A 15786-nucleotide genomic window follows, 5' to 3' on the forward strand; every position below is an offset into this window, starting at 1 on the left:
GGATACGACATCGACTTTTCATATGCCTTTTGGAGAGGTTGGGGTCACTTTGGAGGACTACGGCATGATCTCGGGTCTACCGTGTGGAAAGGAGACTTGGTGTGGCCGTTGACGGCCATGAGAGTAGACTCGGCCGAGGCGAGGAGGCTGATCGGCTGGAACCTGGCGGCAGGCACTGCCAGCGTTCCTAGGTTGGTGCCGAGTTCTTACGTCAGGGACTACTTTGCGGGTAGGACCCCGGCGACGGTGACGATGGATGGGAAGAAGGTGCCTCCTCCTCCTTGTACTGCTGAGCTGAGGGCTCGCCTGTGGTTGTGGTGGTTCTTGTCTTTGATTTACCTCGGAGACAAGAGGGAGAGGCTGTCGACGAAGCTTCCTCATTTCCTTGCTGACCTGAGTAGCCTAGGTCGTTGGGACTGGGTTACTCCTGGGTTTGCGGTCCTCACTCGTTACATGAGGGCCATGGTACGTCCTGGGATGATGGAGAAGGGGACTTCTCCTGCCACTGTTGGTCCTGGACTCTTGTTGGAGGTATGAACCTTCCCTGCATTATGAAAGATCATCACTTATTTCCCTTATTGCTATTGAATTATGAAAGATCATTTTTGTATAAATAAATGATAATCTTGTCCGCAGGCATGGCTGTACTCCTACTTTCCTAGCTTCGTGCCCAAGAGGACGGAGCCTGAGCCGAGGGCGTACCCTGTGGTGAGGGAGTGGGTGGTGTGCCGTAGGAAGAGCCAACGGTCTTCTTACGACATTTGTCGGAGGGGCGTGAATGCCCTAACATTGGACAGCGTAAGTGCCTTCGCTTCTCATTTGATTACATTTCTTTTTCCTGCCTTTTATTTAGAAGTGATCTTAGGAATGACCCACCCTCCTGCTTAGAGCCGATCATAGGAATGACCCCTCGTTTATTTATTTTAGTGGGTGCCTAGATCTTGGGAAGACTACCCTGAGGCTCCGACTTTCATGGCCGAGGTCCTTCGTCCTAGGACCTCGAGTCGGCTATTGCTAAGGATGCCCATGGGACCTGTGTTATGCCTCGGCGAGCGTTTGACTCGGCAGTGCTCTCGTGATACCTTCACGGTTCCCATCGATCCTCCACGGATGATGTTTAGAGAGAATTCTGAGGCCGAGAGAGAGGCTAACTTGGCTGACGCGAGTGGTGACGCCCTCCTTCTTCCTGGCGAGGAGTACTCTGACTTCATTCACCGGAGGTTGGCGTACTGGCTGATCGTGGTAAGAATTTTACCTTTTATTCATTTTTGATTTGATTTGACAAATGACGAACGATCGTCAAATAAAGAGCCATTTGAACCTTGTAGGAGATCGAGGTGGCAGGCGTTGAGCCCCCAGCTTACCCCGAGGTGCTGGAGTACACTAACGCGGCGGGCATGACGACGATCTCAGAGCTCCGCGACTTTGGCGAGGAGGTGACCGACGCTGGCTTGGAGGAGTGGCCGCCCCTGGTGAGTAGGGTAAGCCCCCAACTTTGGCTGTCTTCATTATTTTATCGCATAAGAATGAATTTGCTCCTTTTGAACCTTCTTTGTATTCGAATGCAGGTGGCACCGTCTCGGTACGTGACGCTGTGGAGGGTGGCCAACCGACCGCGGGCTACGGCCATCGAGGCACTCGTAGGTGGTCGGGGACGACAGGTATGAACCTCTCATTCCTATTTTATTTATTTTATTTTCAAATTTCGTTGCAGCGGAATATTACTTCACTTTATTGAAATGATTGAAATGGGGCATTTCTTCATTGGTATGCAGAGAGTGCTTGACTTGGAGCGCGAGCCGGCGCAGTCCCGGGAGGAGACGACTCGTCTGTTGAGGGAGCTCGAGGTCAGGGACGCCGATATCGCTGCTCTAGAGGCGAACGTAGCCGAGTTGAGTTGCGACCAGGACTGGCTGCCCCTTTTTTGTTGTTGTCTTGTATATATCTTGTACATTTTGGACTTTTCGGATCTTGTCTCGGGCGAGAGCCCCCAGTTTGATGTACATACCGTCTTTTGGTTGTATATATAATGGCCTGAGTGCCTTTGCTGCTGGGTGTTTGCTGTTCCTACATGTTAGCTTAAAAGAACAGGTTTGGTAGGTGACGGTTTGTGCCGTCATGCTGCCGAAATTTACATAGAATTTACACGTAAAACACGTAGTATATAGGTGGCCTAAATTGGCGCAAAATGAAAAAAGAGTAAAAAAAGTGCCCAAAAATAGCGAAAATGTCCAAAAATAAAAAACAATAATGCTCAAAAATGCGCAAAAATGCCCGGAAATGAGCAAAAATGACCGAACAGTAGGGAGGGCTACCCCCTAAAAAAGAAAACTAAAAGAAATGTATAAGTGTGAAAAATGACAAAAATGCCCGGAAATGAGCAAAAAAAGCTTAGAAATGCGCGAAAAATGCCCAGAAATGAGCAAAATGACCGGACAGTAGGGAGGGCTACACCCTAAAAAAAGAAAATAAAAATAAATATCTAAGTGTGTAATGTATTGAGAAAGAGGAGTGAAATGATTCCCCTAAAAAAGAACAGAAATAAAAATGAGTAAGTGTGCTCGTTTGGCGAAAATGTCGATTTTGCCTCGAAAAGCGAACCTAAAAAGAATTAGGAAACAAAAAAACTTGGTAAGTTTGACGAAATTACCAAATTAAAATCATATAGGAATAGGAAATTATAGCTAAAAGCAAAATAGGAAAGATCCAAGGCTGAGAACACGGAAAATGACCTGGGGAAGAGGCGCAACAAGAGCAGCGACTCTTCGAAGAGGCGCAGCAGATGCTGCGTCATTTCTCCAGTTCATCAGTCCTCGACAGAATTTAGGAAACAGCGAATAGTATAAACCGAGACTTCGGGTGAGCTTTTATTCACACAGTTCCTTTTTCTTTCTTCCGTCTATCACATAAAAACTCTTATATCCTCCCAAAAAATTTCCAAAATTATGGATGCCTTTGAAAACCGTCTGAAGGAATGGACGAATGAGTTTACAAACATCGAGAAACACGACATGGGTGCTTTCAATTTAGGATCGATCTTGAGTCTCAAATTAGTGAAAGTGGAGAAGCCTTTCTTGGATGCTTGTCTTGAGTACTGGGACCCGAATTTTCACGTATTCGCCTTTTCTGGAGGTGAAATTTGTCCTTTACCTGAAGAAATAGCTGTTGTTGGAGGATGGGACCCAGAAAATGTACCGGCTATACCCCCTAGCTCTCAAGGATATAAAAGTAAATTTAGGGACTTGCTTGGATTGACCAAGGCTAAGGTGGACTGTCTTGTGACCTCAAAAGGTGTCCGTATGTTTGACTTTATTGACCGATTTATAAATAGGGAGGACCCTACTATTTCTTATGTTGCGAGGCGCACGGCCTTTGGGTTTTGTCTACTACATTGCTATGTCCTCCAAGGGCATGTTGACAAGGAGATGAGAGGGGATCCTCATTTTCTGAGCCGAGTGGAACAAATGGAGATGCGCAAGAGCCCAGCATGCCTTTGCTTAGGGGAGACCATTCTTGGATTGGATAACAGAAAGGCCAACCGCGAGCTTCCTTATTTGGGAAGTCCTGTCATCCTGAAGGTAAGAACCTACTTTTCTCTTTTTTTTTTCGATCGTTTTTTTTTTTTTTGTGTTTCGTTTTTTTTTTGGTCGATACACTGGTATTAATTCCCGTTTTCTTTTTGCAGGTTTGGTTGATGGAACGGCTGCGGTTGATCGAGCCCCCAATAAATGTGCCAGGATATCATGCTCGATCAATTGCAATGAGAACTAGGCTATACATGGTGGACTTCACTCGGGTATGCAACTACTGGGAAAATAAGTTGAAGAGTGAAGGTGGTCCCTTAATCCGATGGATTGTGCCTTGGTGGCATCTCAGGTCAGTCACTGGAGTCTCATCTTTGGATCTGACTTGGTCAGTTCGTGTCCCCGGCTTGGAATTCATGGTTTGCATTTTTCTGGAGAGATTGATGAGGCAAGTGGGCCTTAAGCAGAAAATTACGAAGTTGGATACCGTTCCTCAAACTGCCTTGGCACATACTTCGAAGTCTTGTCGAGAGTGGGTAATCCGGTGGGCCTAGAGGAACATGTGGTTCATACCAGTTCCTATTGGCTCTTTATGGGTATCTGACTTATAGTTGCAATGGAGAAAGGCTGGTACTCCCGAAGAACGTGAGAAGCTGAGGAAACACGAGCCCGTGGATTATAAAATCCTTGAAGTAGCAAAGGAGAACCAAAAGTACTTGACTGAGGAGGAAGAAGAGGCCGGGTTCCGAGTCGTTCATCCGTCGAAGAAACCGAAAACCGCTTCTGCCGTGGAGATGGTGATGGATCAAAATGGTAAGGCTAGACCGCGAGAACGACCGTTGGTGATTAGGTCGAAGACAATGCAAGAGCGGCCGACTCGTGGCCGAGATAAGAAATACGACAAAGGTGACAAAGGCAAAGGGAAAATGGAAGAATAGCCTTATTAATTTATTATAGTATTATTTATTATTATTAATTTGAGTTGTAATAAATGGCGGGGTTTTTCGAATCCTAGCCTAGCATTTTTTCAGCATTTTTATTTTATATGTATTTGTCATATTATTACTATTTATGGAATAATGAATAAAAGATTTATTAGTTAAGAAACTGTTGTGATTTTCTTTTATTATTCTTGTCGAATTTCAAATGCAAATGCAAATGTCCTTCTATTTACATTAAAATAATGGGCTGTATCCTATGAAGGATTGCCTACGTATTCATTAGAAAAAATAAAATCATACCCTGTGCGTAGTTCGAGTAAATGTAAAAGAATAATTGTTCGAAGCAAGAGCTTGTAATGAACTTTAGAAAAATAAGCAGATGCTTTTTACTTACTCCTGAAACAAGTACAATTCAATCTATTTGATGATACGAGGATGTCGAAATGTCAAAATACAAGACCATAGTGATATAAGCTTTCTTTCAGCGGGCCAAGGGCCATTTTTATTTCGTGTCGCATTAGCGGCATGTGGATTACACGAGGCGCGTTTTCCTGTTCTATGCTAAGGGTAGTATCATTTCAGTTGGTCTAGGTTAGTAGGATTAGAAAATTCATTCCCATCTAGGTCTGTAATCCTAACCACACCCCCGAGAGTATGGACTTGACTAAGAAAGGTCCGGCCCAGTTAAGTTTAAACTTTCCTCGTGGATCGACAGGTAGGAGAGCTCTGACTGATTTGAGCACTAAATCTCCTTCTTTGATTTTCCTGGGCTTAACCCGATTGTCGAAGGCTCGTTTGATACGTGCCTGATCTGTCTGCACATTATGTAATGCGTGCAACCTTCGTTCATCCAAGAGGATGAGTTCCTCATATCGATCTCTATTCCATTCAGCTTCTCGGATTTGACTTTCGAGGAAAATGCATAGGGATAGAATTTCTAATTCAACTGGTTGTACAGCTTCTATACCGTAAGTCAGAAAGAAAGGAGTAGCCCTAGTGGGCGTACTAACTGATGTGCGATACCCCCATAGTGCAAAAGGTATTTTTCTAGGCCAATCTCGATAATTGTCGATCATTTTCTTGAGGATCATGACCACATTTTTGTTAGCTGGCTCCACCGCGCCGTTAGTCTGAGGTCTATAAGGCTAGGAATGGTGGTGCTTGATTTTGTATTTGGCTAGAAATTGTGCAGTTTCGGCCTGGAAATGTGACCCATTGTTACTGATAATCTCATATGGGCAATCGTATCGACAGATGATATTGGTTTGTATGAACTTGGCCACATGTTTAGCTGTAAGAGCAGTATAAGATGCTGCCTCGACCCATTTGGTAAAATAGTCGATAGCCACCAAAATAAAGTAGTGACCTCCTGTTCCAGCTGGAGTGATCTTCCCAATGATGTCGATTCCCCAAGCAGAAAATGGCCAAGGAGATGTCATGGTGTAAAGCATGGAGGGAGGGATATGTTGCACATTCCCGAATATCTGGCAATTATGGCAATGTCTGACGTATTTAATACAATCTGACTCCATTGTTGTCAAGTAATATCCTAGACGTGTGATTTTCTTTGCCATCATGGTTCCACTCATATGAGGACCGCATTCTCCATCATGAACTTCTTCCATCACTTTTTGTGCCTGTGAATGATCAAGGCAACGCAAGACAACACCAAGAGGTGTTCTTTTGTACAACTCTCCTTGCATGAGGAGGTATTGAAAGGCTAGTAGGCGTATTGCGCATTGTCCCCTCTTATCCATATCTGGTGGGTATGTACCATTAAGTTTGAAGTTTAGAATGGCTTGGAACTAAGGTTCCTCTGGGCTTTCTTCTTCATCTGTAAGGAGGTGTATATAGGCTGGTTCTGATCGTCGTTCGATGCATAAAGGCATTTCAACCATGTTGTCTGGCATATTAACCAAAGATGCAAGTTTTGCAAGAGCGGCTGCAAATTGATTCTCTTCAGGAGGTAGGTGTAGATAAGTGACCTGATCGAAGAATTGGGCGACTTGATCTATCCTAGCCTGATAGGGTGCTAGACTTTCACTTCGAATTTTCCAAGATCCTGTAACTTGGTTAATGATCAAGGACGAGTCTCCCCGATCTCGAAGATTCTTAATGCCTAAACTCACTGCTGCTTGTAGACCAATGAGGCAAGCTTCATATTCTGCTGCGTTATTTGTCACCTCGAAGTCGAGTTTGACGGAAAGTGGTGTATGCTCGCCTTCAGGAGAAATGAGCAACACTCTTATTCCAAACCCTCTTAAATTCGATGCCCCATCAAAATTAAGATCCCAAGAGTCTGCACTGGTCTGTAGGATGTGCTCGTTTGGGAATAACCACGTGTCTATTGCTTGGGTATCGTTGATAGGATTATTTGAGAAGAACTAGTTAACGACGTGTCCCTTTATGACTTTCAGAGGTACGTATTTGAGATCAAACTCTGAGAGCATTAAGGTCCACCTCGCCAAATGTCTGTTGAGAACGAGTTTCTCGAAGAGGTATTTAACGGGATCCATTTTAGAATACACCTTGACAGAGTAGCTAAGCATGTAGTGGCGTAACTTCTTTGTTGCCCACACAAGAGAGAGGCATGTCTTTTCGAGAGGTGTGTACTTACACTCGTATTCTAAGAACTTCTTACTAAGATAGTAGATAGCTCTTTCTTCTTTTCCAACAGTCTGTGTGAGCATAGCCCCCATGGCTGTTTTGGTGACTGTGAGATATAAACCAAGAGGTTGATCTCGTTGGGGAGGCATTAGCATGGGTGGCTTAGCCAGTATCTCCTTAATATTGTCAAACGCCTTTTGATAGTCGTCATCCCATATGGTATGATTAGTCTTCTTGAGCTTTTTGAAAATAGGTTCACAGATCATAGTGAGCTTCGATATGAATCGGCTTATATACTGCACTTTGCCTAGAAACCCTCTAACCTCCTCTGTTTGGGGTTGTGGCATTTCGATTAAAGCTTTGATCTTGGATAGATCAATTTCTATTCCCCTCTGGCTGACGACATATCCCAAAAGCTTGTCTGACGTTACTCCGAATGCACATTTCTGAGGATTGAGCCTCATGTTGTACTTGTGCAGTCTTAGGAAGAATTTGCGAATGTTATCGATGTGTCCCTTCCTATCTTTGGATTTGACAATCATATCATCCACATACTTTTCTACTTATTTATTCATCATGTCATATAGCAATGTGGTCGCAATGCGTTGATATGTAGCTCCCACATTGATTAGCCCGAATGGCATAACTGTATAACAATATGTGCCCCACTGAGTGATGAAGGCTGTCTTATGCATATCTTCTATGGCCATTTTGATATGATTATACCTTGCATATCTGTCCATGAAGGATAACAATGCGTGATCTGCTGTATTGTCTACCAGTATGTTGATGTGTGGTAGAAGGAATTCATCTTTGGGACTTGCTTTGTTCTAGTCTCTGAAATCAACACAAACCTGGATTCGCCCATCCTTTTTGGGTACGGGGACTATGTTAGCCACCCAGTCTGAATACTCGAAAACTTTGATGAACCCGACTTTGAATTGTTTATCGACTTCTTCTTTTATTTTAAGAGCCCACTCAGTCCTCATCCGATGAAGCTTCTGTTTTACAGGTTTGAAACCCGGTTTGATTGGAATGCGATGTTCTGCAATATCCCTGTCGATCCCTGGCATGTCCTTGTAAGACCAAGCGAAAACGTTCTTGAACTCGTGTAGGAGGTCGATGAAGTTGGCCCTTTCAGTTGGGTTTAAGGTCGTCCCTATCCTAAGTTCTTGGGGTTCTAATTCTGTTCCTAAGTTGATGGGTTCGGTGTTCTCTATAAATGGTGCCCCTTCCCCCTCTTGTAGTATTTCTTTAACTATATAGGGAGGTAATTCGACTGAGTCTGAGTCTGGGTCAGGGTCATCCTCATTATCATCATAAATACAATTGCATTCAGAAAAACACAAGGAGTAAGCAGAATCTGATTTATTCATATTAAATTTTAAAAAGAGCTGAAACAAAGAAGCCATCTGTTCAGTAATCAGTGGCGGTAAAGGGACAATTGCTGGGACATTTCCCAGGCTGCTGCTACTATGCGACACTATGATAGGAGAAACAATGGGATGGGGAGTGACGACAGATGAAGACTCTCTAACGATTTCTCTAGACTCAGACTCTCATTCTGACTCCGAATCTGACTCTGACTCGAATTCGTTGTCTTCGGGTTATCCTTTGAACATCTCTCCTTCTCCAGTAGTGACTTTGAAGAGCTTTCCTTGGTTGTTGGTCCATTTGATCGATTTTCTCCATCCTTTCTGCTGATTCGAACTGGTGTCGGTAATTAGCGCTGTTGGGTTAAAATGGTCATCTTGAAGTTTCATGGTAATAATCTCATCCTGCGCTGCCCTGACAAATCGGTCTTCTCCAAACAGAAGGCTAACGACTTATTCGTCTAAACAAGGTGTTTGACGAGTTTTGACGGTAGGAACCGTTTCTGGGTGGATGAAGTAGCAATCGTGGTAGACCTCGATTCTAGCTACTCGTGTCCCCTTATAATGCCAAGGTTCGGGAAACCCGTGAAAGTATTCATGACTCCCTTCTCTAACGAAGTATCCATTTAGGGTAGGGAGATAGGATCACATCTGGATCCCTTTGGCTTTACGGTCTTGAAACTGAGTAAGCATTTTTAAGGCTTCTGCTTTCGTGGGCTTGTATCCCATACCTAATGGTATCCTTTGAGAATTTCCTTCCTTATAAGGTGTGAAGGTGTTCTTCTTGGCAGGGTTTAACGACATTCCTGGGAAGTGTCCCTGGGACTTGAGTATGTGGTTGACCACTAAATTAGAGTATTGGTTAAAGTATAGAGGCGCCAGTTCGCTCTCTACAAGATTTATGCTCTGAAATCCCCCAATCTCATATACTGGGTCTGTGACTACTTGGTTGCTTGACATTTTCTCTATCACAACCTTGATAGGTGACGAAGTGATCGTCACTACTTTGCCATCTAAAGGAATCTTGATCTTCTGGTGCAAGGTGGATGTTACCGCTTTGGAAGCGTGAATCCATGGCCTTCCCAGAAGTATATTGAAGGATGCCTCAATGTCCACTATCTGAAAATTAACCTTTCGCTCGATTGGTCCCGTGGCTATAGTAAGGTTAATTAGCCCTACTACTTTACGTCGTGTTCCATCGTATGCTCGAACACCTTGGTTGGTAGGAGTCCAATTTGATTCTTTCATGCCCAACTTATGTGCTGTCTTTAGTGGTATGACGTTAACTACGGAGCCATCATCCACCAAAGTCATTGGTACGTTCTTCTTTAAGCATGTGACTGTAATATATAGAGCGAGGTTGTGACCGGCGCCGAAAGGAGGTAAATCCTCATCTGAAAAAGTAACTGGGTTACTTAGTTTAACTGAGTCTTGGAAGACTAGGTTGACTATGTCATCAGGCGTAGAGTTGTGCGCTACGTTCAATTTAGCCAATACTTGCATTAAAGCTTGACGATGGGGAAATAAACTTGCAACTATTTGCCAGACTGAAAGATCAGCCTTTGTCTTCTGCAGTTGGTTTAATAAATGGTCAGTAGATGTATCTTCGCCATCATTTGGAGTGATGACATTGGTGTTAGTAACTGGACCATTAACAGTAGGACCGTTTTGAGAGACATTTTGATATCGACGTCCTGAGCGAGTAAGGTGGTCTATATCTTGATCTTTGCTAGCCTTAACTATATCCTCACTAACCTTGACTAGATAGTGTTCTGTGAGGTATTCGTCTTCATCGTCATCTGCCCATATTCCGTTGACGATACTGAGCTCTCTCAACCTAATGATTTCAGCTTCTAGACTGACTATTTGCTCGACTAGATTGTCAACTACTGTGATTACTTCTTGCATCGTAGATTCTTGAGATAGAGTTGGAACCAATGACATGTTTCCTTTAGGTATGGTACTTGGGTTGTGTAGGGAGGCCATTACAGCTTCCAGTTCTGAAACTTGTCTACTTACACTTTTTGCCCATGTGATAAAGTCGGCAATGGTAGGAGAAATGGTAGAATAACTCCCCTCATCTTCTAGTGCATGAATCTCATCCTTGACTGGATAAATGAGATGTGAACAATCCACGGTGGATTCTTCATCTGTGATAATCAGAACTCCAAGAGGATTCTGAGTATTGTTAGGCTTGCTTGCGGGAGGTATGGGTAAGCGACCATCTTCAATCATATCCTGGATGACATGTTTCAATTTGAAACATTTCTCCGTATCGTGTCCCTTGCCTCTATGGTATTCGCAATATGCATTTTCATCCCAGAATTTAGACTTCTTTTCTGGGTCAGGTGTAGAACCTATGGGTTGGAGCTTACCTTGTTTCATGAGCCCTTTCAGAGCAGTGGAAAATGATTCACCAACATAGGTAAATTTTATCTGTGGGTTATTCTTCTTAGCGGATGATTCGACAAGGTTAAACTCATCGGTTTTGCTAGTGGAGCCATAAGAACGACTCGTTGAACCTTGATATTCGTGACCTACCGTTTTGGACAAGAGCCCCTTACGGATGTCGTCTTCAATTCTCGTTCCTAGCACAGTCAAGTCTTTGAAAGACTTTATGTTTTGGTACCTCAAATGGTTTGTATAAATAGGTCTCAATTTATCCATGAACTTTTCCACAAGAGTGGCTTCGTCTGGATGTTCAACAAGTTTTGTGCTAGTATTTCTCCACCTACTTAGGAAGTCGGTGAAGCCTTCTTTCTCGTTTTTGGGTAAGAACCTCTGGAGTGCACATGTTGACTTGGATTTCAGCATTATCCGCGTATTGTTTAGTGAACTCAATTGCGGCATCGTCCCAAGTGGCAATTTTCTTGTGCTCCAAAGAGTAGAACCATTGCTTAGGAATAGTGTCAAGAGATGAAGGAAAGATCCTTAGGAACATCTCGGGTTTGATGCCTTTGATAGACATAATCTTTGAAGGCACGAATGTGGTTCAAAGGGTTTTCATGCCCCTTGAACTTCGGGATGTCAGTCATTGTTGAAGTTGGTTGGAAACTGAGCATTTACCGCCTCATACTTGCGATTAATCTACCTGTAGATGTCATCTCCTTTAAGGTACATTAGTTGCTCCTCTAAGTATTGGAGTCGCCTTTCAGCTTTAGTAGGACCTAGTGGTGGGTTGACTTCTGGTTGTCAAACAAAAGGTGGGAGGTTATTATGCACGCTCATGTCGGGAATATCATTCTTTGCAGGAGGAAGTCTAGTTTCTACAGCGACAATCCGGCCTTCAATAGCATTGAGGCTAGCGTAAGCTTGGTCTTGGCTTGTTTGGAGACAGACGAGCGTAGCTAGGATTAGATCATTACCATTTCCGGATTGTCCATTAACGCTTGCGTGACTAGTTCCAGGCATCTTGGAAACTGGAGATAAAAGATCGACGACGAATCAAAACACGATCGACCATTTTAGCACACTTACTCAAAAAGATGACTTGACTCGTGAAATGGGCTTGTGCCACTGTGTCAAGTGAGGTTCGAAAATGCTAAGTTTCGAAATGTCTATCCTAGGCAACTGTAGTGTAGTTCTAGGAGTGCTGACTTGAAGTGAGGTTTTAAAATGGGTTTTTGAGGCCCGAATTTTGACTGGATATTTGGACAGAGTTTCAACTCAATTTACGCTATTTTAGGCCACTTTTGAAAATATTTACATTTTGAAAAGGATTTTATTTTACAGAATTTCGTCATGGTTTTGTTTACAAAATGGTGATCAAGTATATGATACAAACATATATACACGCATTATAACGGTATGCTGAGTGCATTTAAAGGGTTTTGGCTTAAAAGGTGGGTTGCCATACCAAGCAATCAAACCCTGGTCTGTTGAGAGGTCCGTGCCAAACATGAGTAAGGTCGGTTCCTAGTCCATTTTCTTGAGTAGTGAAAGCCCTTGATATAAACAAGAGTATGTACCATGGTAAGGTTGATGTCAATCGCTATCTATCTTTAGGCCCAGATAAGAATTTGGACCGTCCAGACGGGACTATTGGTCGAATGGGTTTGGTTAAGCCTAGGAAGGCCGAATAAAACGACCTAAGAAGGTCGAGTAATGAAAACAGACAACTGTCTCGTATACACTATTCCCTAACCTCGTTCAAGTTTCACCCTGGGTAACACGTAAGTGTATCATCCCTAGCGGAGTCGCCAAACTGTGGAAATGGGCCACCCGCGCCGCGCGCACCCGCGCGTTATGAATGTTTAAGGCGGCGGTACTTCTCCCACGGAACCTTGGATTGCCAAAGCACGTCATGGGCCGTTACCGATTTGTGAGGCATTAAAACCGGTGAAAGGTTGAATAAGCCTGTATTTGTGGAGTCGCCACCAATTGTTATGGAAAATTAGAACCGTTCGAATACCTCGTGCCATATCAAGACACAAAGTAGTGACATGAACACTAAGAACTCGTTACCCTTAGCATTCTATGTCTAGAATGACTCTCGTGGATGCCAATGAACACGGATGTTTACAGAGATCTGGAGTAAGGGGTGAGGGTACGTATTAGGAAGTCCTTTTACTGAACACCTAATCCCGTCCGCCTCGATAGCGACCTCTATTAATGATTAGGGAAATTATTCATATTTGATATGTTCTCGATTATATGCATGCAATGCAACAAACAATAGATTAATCCTAGCATGTGAATTAAACTATGTCGGTGAGCAAATAATTTAGCAACTATTAATGTCGAATTGGGATTTAGAATTGATTACATGTTAAAGATACGTGAAATAAACCATACATAAATAAACAACGATAATTGAAATTACAAATGAATTACAAAGGTTAATTGATTTATTTCATGAGTACACTTAAGACGGAATTTTGAGGATAAAAAAGGAGAAAAATAAAAGGGTTGAAAATTAAAGTGACAAAATAGGTCAGATTAAGGGTAATATTACGATTATTAGTTAATTAAACACATAATTAAAGGCTAGGTCAAAGCTAGAACGGAAGTTCAGGGACAGAAATCATCTCAGAACAGGCGCAACATCTGTTGGGTCCCTTGGAAGAGGCGCAGCTATTCCTGCGTCTGTTCTTGAGTTGAGTTCTGGCTGTGAAGTCAGAACCGCAGTTTGTTAATATTCATTGGCATAATTATGATTAATTATTGATATTTAGACTCAAGTGGAAGTGATTTAGCATATTAATTACATTTGTAACCGTCATAAAACGATAAAAAACGGATTAAAACGAGTTAGAACGAATTAGATTTATTTACGATGTCGGAATTACAAAAGGAACGAACTTGAAAATCGAATAAAACTCGATAAACTAAAATTAAGCAAAGGAAATATGCACCAAAGGCGAATCCCAGAAACTTGATATGAACAAATCGAGTTTATAAAATCCGGGTTTTATTTAATGACGAAAACCCGCAAATATCGAATTATAAGGGATTTAAGTCGAGATAAAACATTATTATTGAAAAGGAATTATTAAAAACATGGTTTATGTTGAAGAATAAAAGAAACTTAAGAAAATAAGACAAAAAGGAACGAAACAACAGAAAACCCGAGGAAGATGAAGAAGAGCAGGAGCAGCGGCAGCTTCTGGAAGAGGCGCAGCATATGCTGCGACCCTTCGAAGAGGCGCAGCAGCTGCTGCGTTTCTTCTCGACGTCTGGTATCTGCTATTACGCAAAAACGGTTTTACAAAAGGTTGTTTTTCTAAGTCGATTTTAAATATACTTTTGACGTAAACCTTACATTAATGAGTACAAAAATAAAATACAATAAATTAAAAGATGGGATTTACACCCTCAGACTTACATGTTTGACGAAACGAGATTGACTAAGTTAACGTTAGTGATTGCTCGACTCGAATGTATGTTGAAAGTGGCCTCGTTGGAGGATTTTAGATTAATTGATTGATGTGTAGTGGTCAAATTGGTCGGTCATGCAACGTGAATGGTACACAGAATGATCTGAGCTTACGTGGTCGATTGATCAAGCACGTAGGCGTCGAAAGCTTAGAGCAAGGTCTAGAATGCAAAAGGAGAAGAGAAGGGCGGATACTCGCGTGAAAAATATGGAGACCGGAGGTCTCTATTTATACCAAAAAATGTGAAGAGTTTTGGAATGACTGATGCGCTGTCGTTATGTGCACCAAAAATAAAATTTATAAAACCTATTAGGACTAACAGAAGCTAGTAGTAACAAGGTCGATCCGCAGGGAGGTAGGGAGTTAAGTTGTTTTATTTCAGTCTATGAATTTATGGGGGGTTTTGGATTGGATTAAATCTAATAAATAAAACAAGAATGCAAATAACGAAAGAAATGTAAACAATAATTAAAAGAAGGCTAAGACGATCGGTTCACTGTAGCTACGATGGCGGTAAACCTAGGTAAGTCTGAAATAATCATGTAAAATGGGCAAATAACAAGTCCTCTCGGTCCGAGTTAACTAGTAGCTCCTTTCGGCCTATGCTACTAATCCCTGAGTCTCACTAAAACTAGCTCTCGCCCTGAATAGTGATTCCTAAAGCCTAAATTACTTATCTTTCGATCTTAGCAATTTAGTCGTCTCAATTTATTAATCTATTTTCCATCCCCTATCTCTCGATCTTGTGGGTCGGTCAAATACTAAGCATTTAACTAGTCGCATGGATTCGATTTCGTAAAATATTGCAATTAAAACATCGAAACGATGCTAATCTAACACGACGCAGTCGATCGACCAATGGAGGTAGTCGATCGACCAACGGATACAGTCGATCGATCAACAAGGTCAGCCGATCGACCATACCCCAACTCAGGTCTACCTATCTTACGCGATCTACACTATGGATCCCCTCACATCTTAGCGCGGGAGATTTAGCTACTCATACTGGAATTAATAATGATAACGAAACTAAAGATGCAAATAACAGAATTCATAATTAAATTAAATAAACACTAAAACCGCATAAAAGAAGGAATTAGGGCTTAGGGATTCTAACTAATCAATTCTAATCTATAAAGAAAGAACAAAATTTAGAGCAAGAATTACCAGAAATAAGGAAAGCAGGAAGAACAAACCCGGATGCAAAGAAGAACTTTATTGAGATACTTAAGAAAACTGTAAACTAGGTATGATAAATCTGAACCCCTAATACAAAATTAATGAATGAATGATCAATCCCCCCTAAAGCAGCAGGAAGAGTTACGTTATATAGAAGTATTACGTAAAACTCTTCTTAAAACCTAATTACAAATGGGCTTAGGTTAAAAATCTTTTAATTCCCGTCAGGTTGCACAAGCGGTCGATCGACCATGGGACACAGTCTATCGACTAACTGCTCTTCCTG

General features: G+C 42.3%; 1 protein-coding gene across 1 annotated transcript; it reads left to right on the forward strand.

Moving 5' to 3' along the window:
• The first annotated feature begins 649 nt into the window (after positions 1–649).
• Positions 650–5478, forward strand: LOC141601621 (uncharacterized). The gene is made up of 7 exons (XM_074421916.1): positions 650–798; positions 928–1242; positions 1329–1481; positions 1569–1661; positions 1776–2000; positions 4136–4236; positions 5424–5478. The coding sequence occupies exons 2-7, from the start codon at positions 973–975 to the stop codon at positions 5476–5478; spliced, it is 897 nt and encodes a 298-aa protein (XP_074278017.1). The 5' UTR covers positions 650–798; positions 928–972.
• The last annotated feature ends 10308 nt before the right edge of the window (positions 5479–15786 follow it).

Source organism: Silene latifolia, chromosome 9, assembly GCF_048544455.1.
Source record: "Silene latifolia isolate original U9 population chromosome 9, ASM4854445v1, whole genome shotgun sequence".
NCBI lineage: Eukaryota > Viridiplantae > Streptophyta > Magnoliopsida > Caryophyllales > Caryophyllaceae > Silene > Silene latifolia.